This window comes from Adiantum capillus-veneris, chromosome 24 (assembly GCF_014529385.1).
Source record: "Adiantum capillus-veneris isolate H3 chromosome 24, ASM1452938v2, whole genome shotgun sequence".
NCBI classification, from domain to species: Eukaryota; Viridiplantae; Streptophyta; class Polypodiopsida; order Polypodiales; family Pteridaceae; genus Adiantum; species Adiantum capillus-veneris.
In genome coordinates, this window is record NC_140954.1 from 95409753 (window position 1) to 95422704 (window position 12952).

The 12952-nt window shown below is 42.6% G+C and overlaps 1 protein-coding gene across 1 annotated transcript; it reads left to right on the forward strand.

Moving 5' to 3' along the window:
- Positions 1 to 4094: 4094 nt before the first annotated feature.
- On the forward strand, positions 4095 to 6088 carry LOC147426810 (uncharacterized). Its single transcript, XM_086498038.1, has 2 exons — positions 4095 to 4820; positions 5833 to 6088. The coding sequence occupies exons 1-2, from the start codon at positions 4232 to 4234 to the stop codon at positions 5946 to 5948; spliced, it is 705 nt and encodes a 234-aa protein (XP_086354164.1). The 5' UTR covers positions 4095 to 4231; the 3' UTR covers positions 5949 to 6088.
- Positions 6089 to 12952: the final 6864 nt, after the last annotated feature.

Consider the following 12952-nt stretch of genomic DNA (forward strand, 5'->3'; position numbering starts at 1 on the left):
AACTCACAATGGTGAGCGGATGTATAGTATCCACCACAATAATGCACAAAGAAATCTCAAGCCGCTCATGTCAAGCCTTGAAGGATATCAAATTACAATGGTAAGCAACCAGGCTTCTTACAACGTCACCCTACTAGCCCTCAATAGGTTGGTCTAGCCCATCAAAGTGGCATCAATGGCCCAATAACATTCGTCCAAGGCCTTCCTTTCAACAATGGATACAATTAATTCCTTGCTTTCAAGGACGATCTCCTTGAAGCTAGCATTCTCGTTCATATTTCCTAAAGTAGAAAAATATGACAATTTATGTGCATACCAAAAGACTTTGGCTTTCCATCCTCATCTCTCCAAGGAACAAGTCATTCTTGAAGAAGCCTATTGTCCATGTCCCTTGAACCCATTTGTTGATTTTCCTTCTCAGGCCATTGATAGTCGTGCAGTCCTTGAATAATTGAGGGAGATCCTCACAAGCCACTTTGCACCCACCACATCTATTTGAGCCGATGTCTCTGGCATTAATCTTCAATCCTATTGGATGATCCCCCCCTATATTATTTCCCAATGCTTGTTGAGGCAAGAGAATCAATCTGTCAAGACCATAAGAGAGAGGTAAAATTCCTTGGTTTTTTATTCCCAAAAGTGTCTGATCTTTGGCCATTGCCAGGCTTTTGACTTGAACTCGGACTCCCACACCGGCATTCAATAGTTGTCCCCCCTTACACGACTCTGATCGCTAGAAGTCTTTCTGATCCACTTAGATTGAATTAAGAATCCAATTGATCCATAGATTTCCATCTCTTGTTATTGTTGCCCCAGTTGTAGGCCAGATGTCTTAGTCCTTTATTGTTCATCTTTTTGGTTGTATCTCCCCCAAAAAAGGATTTAGCGGTATACACCGTGAGAAATCTGGCACACTGGGCCTCTGCATAGATAGTCAGGTTGATAATCCCTATGCCTCCTTGCTCCATAGGTCAACATATTTGATTTGCATTGGGTTTAATGAGGCCCTTACTAATACTTGTTTCGAGGATTCCATTGACCACGCCTTGTTGGCCATTCTTGTAATCGAGGACTTTAATATGAGGGATCCTTCTTTGCCTAACGTCTTCAGCACATAAAAGCATTCCTCCTTAGTAAAGGCCCTCTCCATGAGGTTGGCTTCTGATTGCACCACCGTTTTCTTGACGCTCCTCAAGAGATTGTCCCTAGCTTCATCTATATCGGTAGACCGGGTTTCAGGCTGGCCTATGATCTGGCTCAACTGATCAAGCATCATCTTTGCCATGTCTTCCCTATCCTTCACCTCATCGGCTGCTAGTGAATAGACTAGGCCCCGACCTCTCTTGGCTTTTAAGGACCTAAAAAAGACTACTTAATTAGCCCCTCCAGCTTGCAGATAGGTTTTCCTCGATAAAAGTCTAGCCTTTCTGACTTCTTCAAGATGAAGCGCAGCCAAGTCAGTTTTGGCCTCTAACCACTTTTTGTGTTCAACTTCATAGGACGATCCTTTGTGTTTTTTAATGGTAAGTTGTTAAGTCACTCCTCTTGAGACTTCTTCAATCTAGAGCATGCGGTTTTGATTGCATTTTGGTAAAGGAGTCCCATGCTTTAAGGTTCCCCGTGTTCTCTTTTCTTTTTCAAGGAACCCTTCAAAAGCTAACAGTGAAGTCCATTTGGAGCTCTTTTTGGACTCAAAAACACCTTCGTTTGCAAAATAGCCTATATATTATTGGGTCACACTGGGTCTATTCGCCTCTTCATTAATTAATTAACGTTGAAGATTCCACTGAGCTTAAAAGGTTGAGGTGGTGCACGCGCTCCGTTCCCCCTCTTCTAGGACGCCCACACACAGAGCCCAGGCCATCTCGCACCTAGCTTGCTGACTGTCCCCGCTCGTTCACAGGGTATCACCATTCTCAAGCAAACTCATGACGGCTCACACAATCCGCTTCCCTCGCTTGCCTTAGTGTGGTTCATGACGAGCTCTCACACACACACACACACACACACACACACACAGCCATGAAGGCCATGCCATCTCTCTGGCATCGTCACCCATTTGCCTGCTTGCTGCATCTCTCTGTCACCCCCTTCGCCCTCACTCATGGCCTCCCCTGCAGAGAGAGAGAGAGAGAGAGAGAGAGAGAGAGAGAGAGAGAGAGATATGTTGTCCCTGCGTCTGTTGCGCTGCGTATGGCCCAGGCTCCACTCCACGACAGACATAAAAATATCGCAGCTCGCTCTCTCTCAACACCTACTGACACGTGCCCTCTCTCTCCCTCCCTCTCTCTCTCTCTACGTCAATGCATTTTCCTTTTACTTCGCTTTTTGGAGGGTATCTCATGAGATACCCTATAATTTGACCTGCTTACAAGAATTAGAGGGACGTTATTAGCCTCTATATTATAAGTGCATAGTTTGCCTTCTTCTGATATTTGTCAAAAGCTTGAATAATAAGCGTAGACCTTCAATAAAGGGTATTAATCATAAGCAGCATCACTAGTACATGGGTTCACACTATTAGTGATCAACACAAAGGTAAGAGAATCTTCTTTTCTTTTGTAATAAAAAAGAGACGTATTTGAGGCTCTCATGAAAAGTGGTTACATTGTCACCAAATTATTAAGGAAGATTTGGACCTTTGGATTTCAATCTTTCTAAATGTTGAAGGGGAAGTCCCTTTCCTAGCGAGGTAACAAGTCTATAATCTTAAATAGGGCTCATCCATGTGCTTAGATTATAAAAATGTGATCAATTTGTCAATGTAAAAGATGAAAATTGCATTTTTCAAGGGAAGGAGCTTAACAATTTGTGGAATAGCTTTGAGTGTGAAAGCCTATCTATCATGACAAAGCCAATCTATTTGGACATGCATTTTTAGTTCATTCATTTTATGGACTTTTATAATATGTAAGGACTTAAATAGATCCTTTACGTTTATTTAAAATGAAAAAATAAAACGAAAATCGAACATGTTCGAATTGGATCAAAAACGAAAAAGACATGGAAGGTCAAAAGTTAATACAGTAGAAGCCTTTTTTTTCTTTATTTACATTGCTCTCAAGAGTCCTATCCTTTAAACCATGCTATAGCTTTCTTAGACTTTAATTTATATAAATTTAGCTTACTAAACTTTGTTATAGCTTCCTTAGACCTTAATTCATAAGAATCTAGCTTAATGACACGCTTCACATATATGATGAGAAGAGTGCCCAAGGTAGGTTGAGAGGGGCATAGTGAAGTTGACCCCAGGAACGAAAATAAGATGGCCTTGCAACTACTGTCTAGAGTTGATTTTTGTCAGGCATATTTGCCGAACCACAAAGATTCTACATGTTTTGGGCGAATTCAGTGTCGGTTTTGAAGGGTAGCTCACATTTTTGCCTGTTAAAGATGTCCAAAAGATCAAAAAATGGGTAAATCGCCTATCGAAAATTGTTGTTGCTTGCCATGTTCACATGTTCACCTCTCCCTTTGTCAGGGGAGAGAGGTAAAATTGCCTTCACCCCCGACAAGGGGTGAAGGCAATTTTAGGTGTTGATAAGCTAACGTGGGTAGGTAGTTTGAAGGTACAAATGGTGTATTTTAATGAGAACTTTAACTTAGGAATAAAATAAAAATGGGGGGGGGGGGGGGGGGGGGGGGGAAGGGGGGGGTGTTTGTGTTTGGGGGGGTTTAATAACCTTTATAAAAGGAGATTCCCAATAATGCAACGTCGTCCAAGGAAGGGGGATGCGTAAAGGGCAATGGAAAGTGGTACCAGCTGCGTGAGGGAGATGTCATTGTGTGTGCGGGTATAGGCCTTTGGAGATAAGAGAGCCAAAAATGGAGAGGGAAGGGCGTTCTACATATCTTTTCCTTGCACGCTATATTATTAAGGCATTTGGATGGGCCTTGTCGGGATCGCTCGCTGCACTGCGAGCCAGTGGCCTCATTGGCCTGTAGGCTCTGTGTGCGGTACAATTAACTCTCTCTCTCTCTCTCTCTCTCTCTCTCACACACACACACACACACACACACACACACACACACACACACATCGTGCACACTGCACGAATAGTACACCCACCTACATTAGGAAGCGCCCTTCTCCCACTCATATACAAATACCAGCTTGCCAGCTGCCCAGGCTTTTCTTCCTCTCTCTCTCTCTCTCCCTCTCTCTCTCTCTCTCTCACACACACACACACACACACACACACACACAGTCTCAGAGACTCGGCAGGCGGCCATGGATAACTTGACGCACTTGCCTTCGTCCGCCAACAGCTTCCACATCACCGAGCTGAGCAGCTCGGGTAGTGGCCATGGCGGCAACGGGACTGTCGGCCCGCTCTTCGTAGTCCTGGCCATCATCATAGTGCTGGGCGTCGTGGCAGGCTTCATTGGCCGCGTCTGCGCCGGCCGGCACTGGGGGGGCGACACCCAGTATGACTTCGAGGGCTGGGTTGAGAAGCGCTGCGCTAGCTGCATTGACGGCGACATCGAGGCTCCACCCCCACTACCGCCACCGCCGGAGAAACCACCAGACGCAACCCCACCGGCCGATGCTGCTCCACCACCAGCCGATGCGGCAGCACCACCACCTGCTGATGGCGCTCCCCCACCCGCAGAAGGCGCGGCAGCTCCGCCTGCTGCTGATGCTGCTGCAGCTGCGCCAGCAGGTGATGCTGCACCTCCTGGGGAGGCTCCTGCGGCACCGCCTGCCGAGGCTCCTGCTCCCGATGCACCTCCACCAGCTGAAGCGGCACCTCCGCCACCATCAGAGCCTCTCCCTCCACCTCCTCCGCCCCTGCCACCTCCTCAAGATCAAGAAGCAGGTAAAGCAATTGCACGGAGCATCGAGCCTCGTCGCTATATGGCACGGCTCTGGGTCAGAGGGGATCTAGGCCTCGCGCCCCCATGTTTGGGCCTGGCCAGAGCGGTGCCATATAGTGACGAGTGGTGAACTACCGGGGTGAACTAGGGGCACCATTTTTGCCTCGAGTTCACTCTCATGGGGTTCACTGCGTGATCCGACGGTCGAAATTAAAGCCGTCTCGTGCCCCCAAATTTGGGCCTAGATCTCCCCTGGCCAGAGCTGTGCCATATAGTGACGAGGAGCATCGAGGGGCCAAAAGAGACCAAAGCACTAATTGGTTCACATGGCTATCAACAAACAAAACACCCCCCATCTCCAAGTCGTCCCTCAAGGGGGGGATGTCTAACCCCAAATTAGGCAACAAGGTGTAATCGTAGAGTAAACTACAAATCGATATAAACTAGGGGTGAACTAGGGAGTAAACTAGAGTAGTATACACCCGCCATGCCCACGTGGACATGTGACACGATAAGATGATGGTAAGTAAGGCTTCCTCTGGGAGCCATGAGGCCCTAGGTTCACCCTCGTGCGACACGAGGGCAATACACTACGGGTGAACTAGATGGTGATCTAGGGGTAAACTAGGGGTGCCATTTTTCCCCGTTTGAGGTGATTGGGGCCAATAAGTCCTCCCTCCCCCCCCCCCCCCTCCCACACACACACCAAAAAAAAAAAAAAGAGAAATAAAATCTTATGATCAAGGCATCATTGTTTTCAAAGAAGAGGTTGTTACAACTATGACCATTAACTAGTCTCGCCGTCTTTGTTCTCGACGTCATCTACATAGAAGACGGCAGTCTATGTGCCCTTAAGTTGTGAATGTCACCATGTTTGCTTCATTAAAGACTCCCGTGCCCTGCAAGTTCTTGCTTATAAGCTAGGGAAAGTATATTGATGTCAGAGCAATTTATTTTTCATAGGTAGGATTCCACCCTAAAGTTGATTGAAGTGTATGGCATGGATATGTGTAGGAGGAGTTGCGGCAGCATACGTAGGCTCACACATGGAGCCGCTCGATTACAGTCAATTGTATCCGAGCTACAGCTGTAGATGCCATATCTGTGCAAGAGAAGGCATTTTTGAATGAGGCTCATGACTTGCAACTATCTGTAAATTAAAGAATACATAATCATAGTACTCAGAATAGGTCTTTCAAGCTGCAAAATATTGAATTGAACAGGCTTTGGGATGGGGTTCAAGCTCAAACTAGCCAATGACAGATGGTCATAAAAGGTAAGCAAAAATTTATGAGCAATTGATTGATTGATTCAAATGGTGCTTTTAACTTTAGCACAATTTGCAAATAAATGACCCTCCTCTTTTGCCTTTCATTCTACAGAATTTTTTTTTGCCCATTTCGTAAGGTGGTGCCCCACATGATTTGTACATCGATGCTGATGATTTTGATGCCTATGGAGACAAATGAGCGAATCTATGGAATAAAGTGTCCCCCACCTTTGTTCCTTGGATTCCTAAATTGGCTCCTTTTCTCAATTCAAAAGTTCTCCTTTTCAAGATTTGAGACTCTTTGTTATTTTGACTTGGATCAATTCCTATTCACACTAGCACTCCTCGACTATATCTTGCAGAGGCATGGGAAATGGGATCAAAGGCCCTTATCAATCTAGGGCCTTGTGGGCATCATAGGTCTTGTTGCGGATGTAAACTTTGCTTCACTTCCCCGTTGTGATACGTTTGCATGTCAAAAATGGAGGAGGACATCTACATTCCACAAACGATGTATATGGATGGTGTCATTACTCATGAGGCTAGGGCACATGACTCTCATCCCCCTAGTACTTGTGGGTTCAATCCTCTGAGATGGGAGGGAGGGGCAAGGGGGCAAGGAGGGATGAGGACAAACATTGGCTAATGAGAATGTAGCCTATCCGCTACTATGGCCAAGGCATGCATGGACAACACACACTCAGTGGAGTTACAACATATGTTGAGTAAGCTAACCCCTCAATGCAAATTACATTACAATTCAGAATGGCTGAAAATGACTAAAAAGGAAATGCAATTTGAACTAACTCATAAATTAAAACTTCAAAATCTCCCCCTCACATACATTAGGTTAGCCTTAGTTATATAAGCATAGTGTTTTCCTCTCTTTTTTTTTATTATTACTATTCACATTTCTTTTTTGTTGAAAATGATTTTCTCCATTTTTTTGTGCCATACTCACACTTGTGATTGTGAGAATTTATATTAACTCGAAAAGAATACCATTGCCCTCTAGCACTACATGTGCCTTGAGGGGGCTAGACTTCCATCAGAGAGTTGTACATAGAGAAAGAGGCTACCAAACCAAGGATGATACTCCTACCCTCTTGAGTGTTCTAAGCAGCTCAGTGCATGAATTCATTCTTGAATTCATCCTTGTCAGTTACCCCTCTTCTTGCTTCTACCACATGTATGAGCTCAATGCTCACATGCACAATATTATCAAAATGAGCTACATCCGGTTTATCCTCAAAAACTTGAAGGTTCCTAGACGTCCAGACTTGGTTCAGGTAGCAGAATCTGCTAATTTGTGTGCACGGCAAAACAGACTGGCTTTGGAAACCATGCCCTCCCACGATCAGGTGATCCGTAAAGAAGATGATCTTTCAAGTCCTTTGTACCCATTTGCAAACCCTAGCGGCCAACCTCCACGAAGTAGGGCACTTGTTGAACAGATGAAGGGGGTCTTCAAAGGTTTTCCTATAGCCATAGAAAGTGTCATAGCCGATCCCTCTAGCGAGTATCTTAACCCCAGTATAGGCAAAGATTTGTAGAGCACCTTTGAGATGAATACCTTTTTGAATCATGCCCTTTAAACTCCTGATGGTATTAACACTCTTTTGACAGTGTTTGTCTGACCAGTTTCTCTCCCAAATTCTGTTGACTGGAGCAAATCAATCCGCTTTGTATACCAACTCATTATAGGTAGTCCGACTCTTGGAAAGCGAGAACACTTTGTCCTTTGGCTGATTCTAGGTTCTCCAATCTATTCCTGATCTGCATACAGGTGGAAATGAGGATGTCAGCACTTCCAAGAGTCTACTAATTAGAAGCCTTTCATATATCCCCAAATTATGTTGCAACACCATGGGCTCCACATCCTTCCAACAAAATATTTTGTCATCCCAAAGATGTGAAAGTTTAGAAATTCCTTTGTTGTTTACCAATGGTTGGAGCCAATCTTAGAGAAATCACCTTAGTAATGATCTTGTACGCAATTGTCATCATGGAGATAGGATGCCAGTGCTCTAGCAAAGAGAAACAAACCAACTTGGCATCCAACTACCCCTCTCCAACAAAGCCCTGTTCGCATTTGTGCTATCGAGATTTTGAGATCCTCTCCAAACTCTTTGAAGAATTTGGAAGTTAGTCCATCCCACCCAGGAGACTTTTCCTTCCCCATTGCGTGCAAGGCAATCCAACATTCATCGACAAAAATTGGCCTCTCCATTAATGCATTGGCTCTAGTAGATAGTATATCACATTAGACCGTACCAAAACAAAGGGGATCTCACTTCCTAGACCCCTTGAGCACAGTCTTCTTGCTAAACAATAATTTGATTGAGATGGTCGAGCGGCCATAGCATTTTGGTCTCTTACTACATTCCCCCTCTCGTCAGTGATTGCTATAATAGAGTCCCATCTTCTTTTAACTTTGAGAGCTCTGACAAAATGAGCTTGGTTAGTGGGTTTGCGTTTGAGATCAAGCTCTCTGGCCAGCATTCGGGTCTTATTGATCACCTCAGCTTGTAAATAAGCAAGACACACTTTGGCCTCCAACCATCTTTTGTAGTCTTCCTCAAGAGCTCTTCCTTCTTGCTTTCTTTTGGCTAGTTCCTCAACTTCTTCCTTCAGCTCCCTAGTTGTGTCCTCTTGAACCTTTTTCACTTTGGACCCTGATCGTTTAAAGCACATCACAAGGTTACCTCTCCAAGGCAAAGCAAGCTACACTTTTCAGCTCCTTGAATCCTCAAAGAGGTGCTCCAAAACTCTATTAGCTTGCCATGGAAAAGGCTACTCCCTATTAACCCAAGGCCTCGGTTTAGGGCATTAATCAAGCAAGACAAGGTGGTTCCCCTTGCCTACCAAGTGCCAATAAGGTGTTACGCCTAACATAAACACAAACATAACATAAAAATTTGATTTTCAATGTGTCTAATAGCATTAGTAGCATTTTTGCTACTCTTTTTTGAGACACTCTTTTGCAATTCATTTGTTCATTTTTTAACACTCTTAATTGCTTCCATAATGAGAGATACTAATGGAAAATGGACTAAGGTAAGAAATCATAGTCATAGCCCTAGGTCATGCTACAAATGAGTGGAATATTGAGGTGATCATTAGGAATCTAGGTCTAATAAGTAGTGGCTCTACATTAACCTAAAGTCAAGGCCAATTACGTATGAGTAACACAAATAAAGAAAAAAATTAATGAGTTTAATTTTCATAAAGCCAAGTGTTGGAACTTTAGTGTATGCTTAGCTCTTTGAAATGACAAGAACCATAGATAGAAGCAAATTCACTTGATCCAAGCATGCAAGGAGATGTGGAGATAAGCAAAGAGCAAAGCATAGAAGGATTTTACCTATTCATGCTCTTTTGAGCATCCTTGAGCAAATTATCTGGTGGTTGGGTAGGGGCCTCTTGATTATTTTATTTGCAAACCAAACTTTTTGAAGCAAGCATTAAAAAAAAACACAACCCCAAAAAACCATTTATTGAAATTCAAACACATACAAAAACTTTATTGAAATCCTAAATCTAAGGTCTTACATACCCAAATTTGTCAAAGGGAAAATCCCTAGGGAAAAAAAGTGTCAAGTTGGTTACACACATGATGCTCTATGGTAGTAAACGTATGTGCTGCTACATAAGCAAGTTTCACAATAGTTACAATCTCTCATGCAAGATAAAAAGTTGATCATCACTAGCTCAATGGAATGTGCAATTTTAGATGGACCTATGAGCTAATGCTAGCTCAACTTTCAATGACATAAAGTGGGTCTTGAAAGCCAAATCTTGCATTTTAAAGCTTCCAAAAGTCAAATAACAAATGGATTTTTTGTCATTTTAAACCATTCTAAGAGCTACATTTTATACAACTTTAATCAAATGAAATGGAATGGCTCTAAAAAGACACATATATTGCAATGCCAACCCTACACGTCCATTGGAAACTCACGCTTGCCAATGAACCCTTCAGAATAAAGTATGGGTGTTAGTGCTAGGGAAGCATTTTACATTTAAAACAAGTACTAAAATGCCAACCCTACACGTCCATTGGAGACTCACGCTTGCCAATGAACCCTTCATAATAAAGTATGGGTGTTAGTGCTAGGGAAGCATTCTACATTTAAAACAAGTACTAAAATGCAAAATCCATACCACACCCAACTTCTAATGCAAATATCTTTATCAGACATCCATGAAATGTCCAATGTAACTTCCAAAATTGAAGCCCATTTGCGTATCACAAAGAGTATTTTTATTTAGTGCAAGGAGAACTTGTATTTAAGCGAAGTACTAACTCATGCATACAACATTTTTTTTTGCATTGAAAGCTATTTATGCATAGGACTCTTCACACAATCATAGCACACACTCGATGCTCACATCCATGCTCTTAAACAATAGATATTGGATTTGTAATGAAAGAGAAAAATCTTTTGAAATGAAGAGAATTTTCAATTGTTGTGATTTTTTAATCAAGTCTTTGTAATCATAGCCAAATTTTCCTTTAGAATAATGCACAGGTTTAGTGCTAAAAATAAGTTTGTGCTTAGTCACGAACCTCATCATCTTCAATGCAATCCATGCAAGACTCATAATATGAAGCGTACAAGGTTGAGCACACCCACTTCATTTAGCAGAATAGTAAAAGTCTTCTTTTTCTCTTGTGCTCGTGGAAGCAGCTTGTAAGCGAGACGGTTGGCGATAGAGAGGGCTAGTGGGAGGAAGTGAGGTGAAAATGTGTGTGTGACCTCGGCGAGGTGTGAGAACAATCCCCAAATCATATATATATATATATATATATATATTTATTTGTTGTGTATCTTTTTCATTGTTTTTGAATCGTAGCTACTATAAACTTGCCAGTGGGGTGGCGAGAGAGAGAGGAACAAGACAAAGGTTAGTACGTGTTGTATGTGTGTGAGACTAGATGTGCCATAATTGGCAATGCCAGAAATGGCATGGCATGGCAGGGGTGGTAGAAATTACAAGAAGAGAGAGAGGGAAATGGGTATATGTGTGTGGTTGAGCTTCATAGTGCATTGGTTACGAGCTAGTTCTTGTGCGTGGAGGAGGGCAGATGATGACATCTATATATATATATATATAGGGTGAGTCAAAAAAGTGGAAAGTGCAAAGGTGCATGATGGCCCTAGTGGGCCATGAAGAGCATCACTGGAGCATTGGAGTCCCAGTAGCCACCATTGTGAGGGTCTATTGGTAGCCATCGAGCACGATGAAACGGGTGAAGCAGGCATGTGGACTGAATATGAAAGGCATAAAATAATTTCATGTGTGTGTGCATCCAAATCAAGCAATCGCAAATGAAGCTGTGTGTGCGGTGGTGAACGAAGCCAAAGCAAGAAGGTGGGTTGAGCACGTGAGTCGCACCATAGTCAGCAGCGCATGTGTGTGCATTGTTTGTGGGCACTTGGCCAAAAAGTTGGTGGTACTTTTGGTAGGGAGTTGATTGTATGTAGCCAAAATAGGGCTATATGTCTAGTACTATGAATTGAGTGAGGGAAAGAAGGACATTATATGAGTGTGTGTGCATGTGCACATTGAAGGGGAGGGCCCATGTCCATCAATGTTGGTACACTTAGCACCTCATCTAGGCTTGATCAAGAGAAAATGCAATAGTGATGTGGAGAGATTAGCACATCATTTGATTTTCTCTCTTAAGGGCCTGTTACCACTCTAAAACATGAGAGAGTTGTGCTATACTTAGAATTCATCCTATGTGGTTGTAAGCCCCTTGGCTTGCATACTAGCACCCACTAAAGTTTTTGCACATATATTTGTAAGGCCCCCAAATCCGTATGCTCATAGCATCTCCCACACTTTGGAAGATGTTATGCCATAATCAGAGAAAAGGAAGCCTTGCTTTAGAGAGTGGAATTACAAGAACAAAATTGTGCTCAAAGGTTTTGTTTTGTCAGTAATGTCAAAATGTTTGATTTTAGTTGACATGTAGATGCCATGCATAAAGAACTTTCAAGGGCCAACCCTTGAGTTCAGTGGCATTGAGTGGTTTCTTGCAAGGTAGTCATCTCTCGATCGGGTGGAGATATTATTGGTAGCAGGCCCTCAAATCTTACAAGTACAAGGAAGTCAGCAAGGGGAACCACCTTTGGCATCTTAATGTCATTGTTCAACCCTTTGAGCATCCGCACTTTTATTGCTAGAAGCTTTGGGATCTCTAGAGAATTTATAAAAAATATCCTAGTACCTATGGAGACAAACTTTGTGTGCCATTCGTGAAGAGAGAGTCAAAACAATACCAAAAGGTTCCAGTCAGTACCAAAAGCACCCTAAATATACCAAAAACTCTCATAAATGACAAAGAAAGACTAAAAAGCACCAAACAATACCAGTAAAAGTTTATGGATATACCATCACTACCAAAACTACCCTAAACAACCCAAAGAGCATAGCCATTGTACTACCAAAGCCTCATCAAGATTAAAAAACTACCAAAACTTCCAAGAACTCTAGACTACCAAGCCTCTCTAAACATGTTAGAATACCCAAAATTTTCAAACTATATCTCAAAAGAACTAAAATCTACTAATAAGATATTTTCATCACTAATAGTTCTACCAAATACTACCAAAATAGCATTGAAAAAATTTCCCAAATCTACCTAAGGCTACCAAAATATCAAACTACCACACAAATAGAATTACCAAAAAATATCTAAAGTACCAAGGCAACATTTACAAAATCTAGCAAAAATACCAAAAGCTTTCAAAACTACCACCAACTACCAGAACCTTTTATAACTACCACCAACTACCAAAACCTTTTATAGCTATCCAAACTACCCAAATCTACGAATACTATAAAACCTACCAG

Coding starts and splice junctions, on each gene's coding strand:
- LOC147426810 (XM_086498038.1), top strand. CDS start 4,232: ATGGATAACTTGACGCACTTGCCTTCGTCCGCCAACAGCTTCCACATC. Junction 4,821..5,832: donor TCCTCAAGATCAAGAAGCAG/GTAAAGCAATTG, acceptor GGATATGTGTAG/GAGGAGTTGCGGCAGCATAC.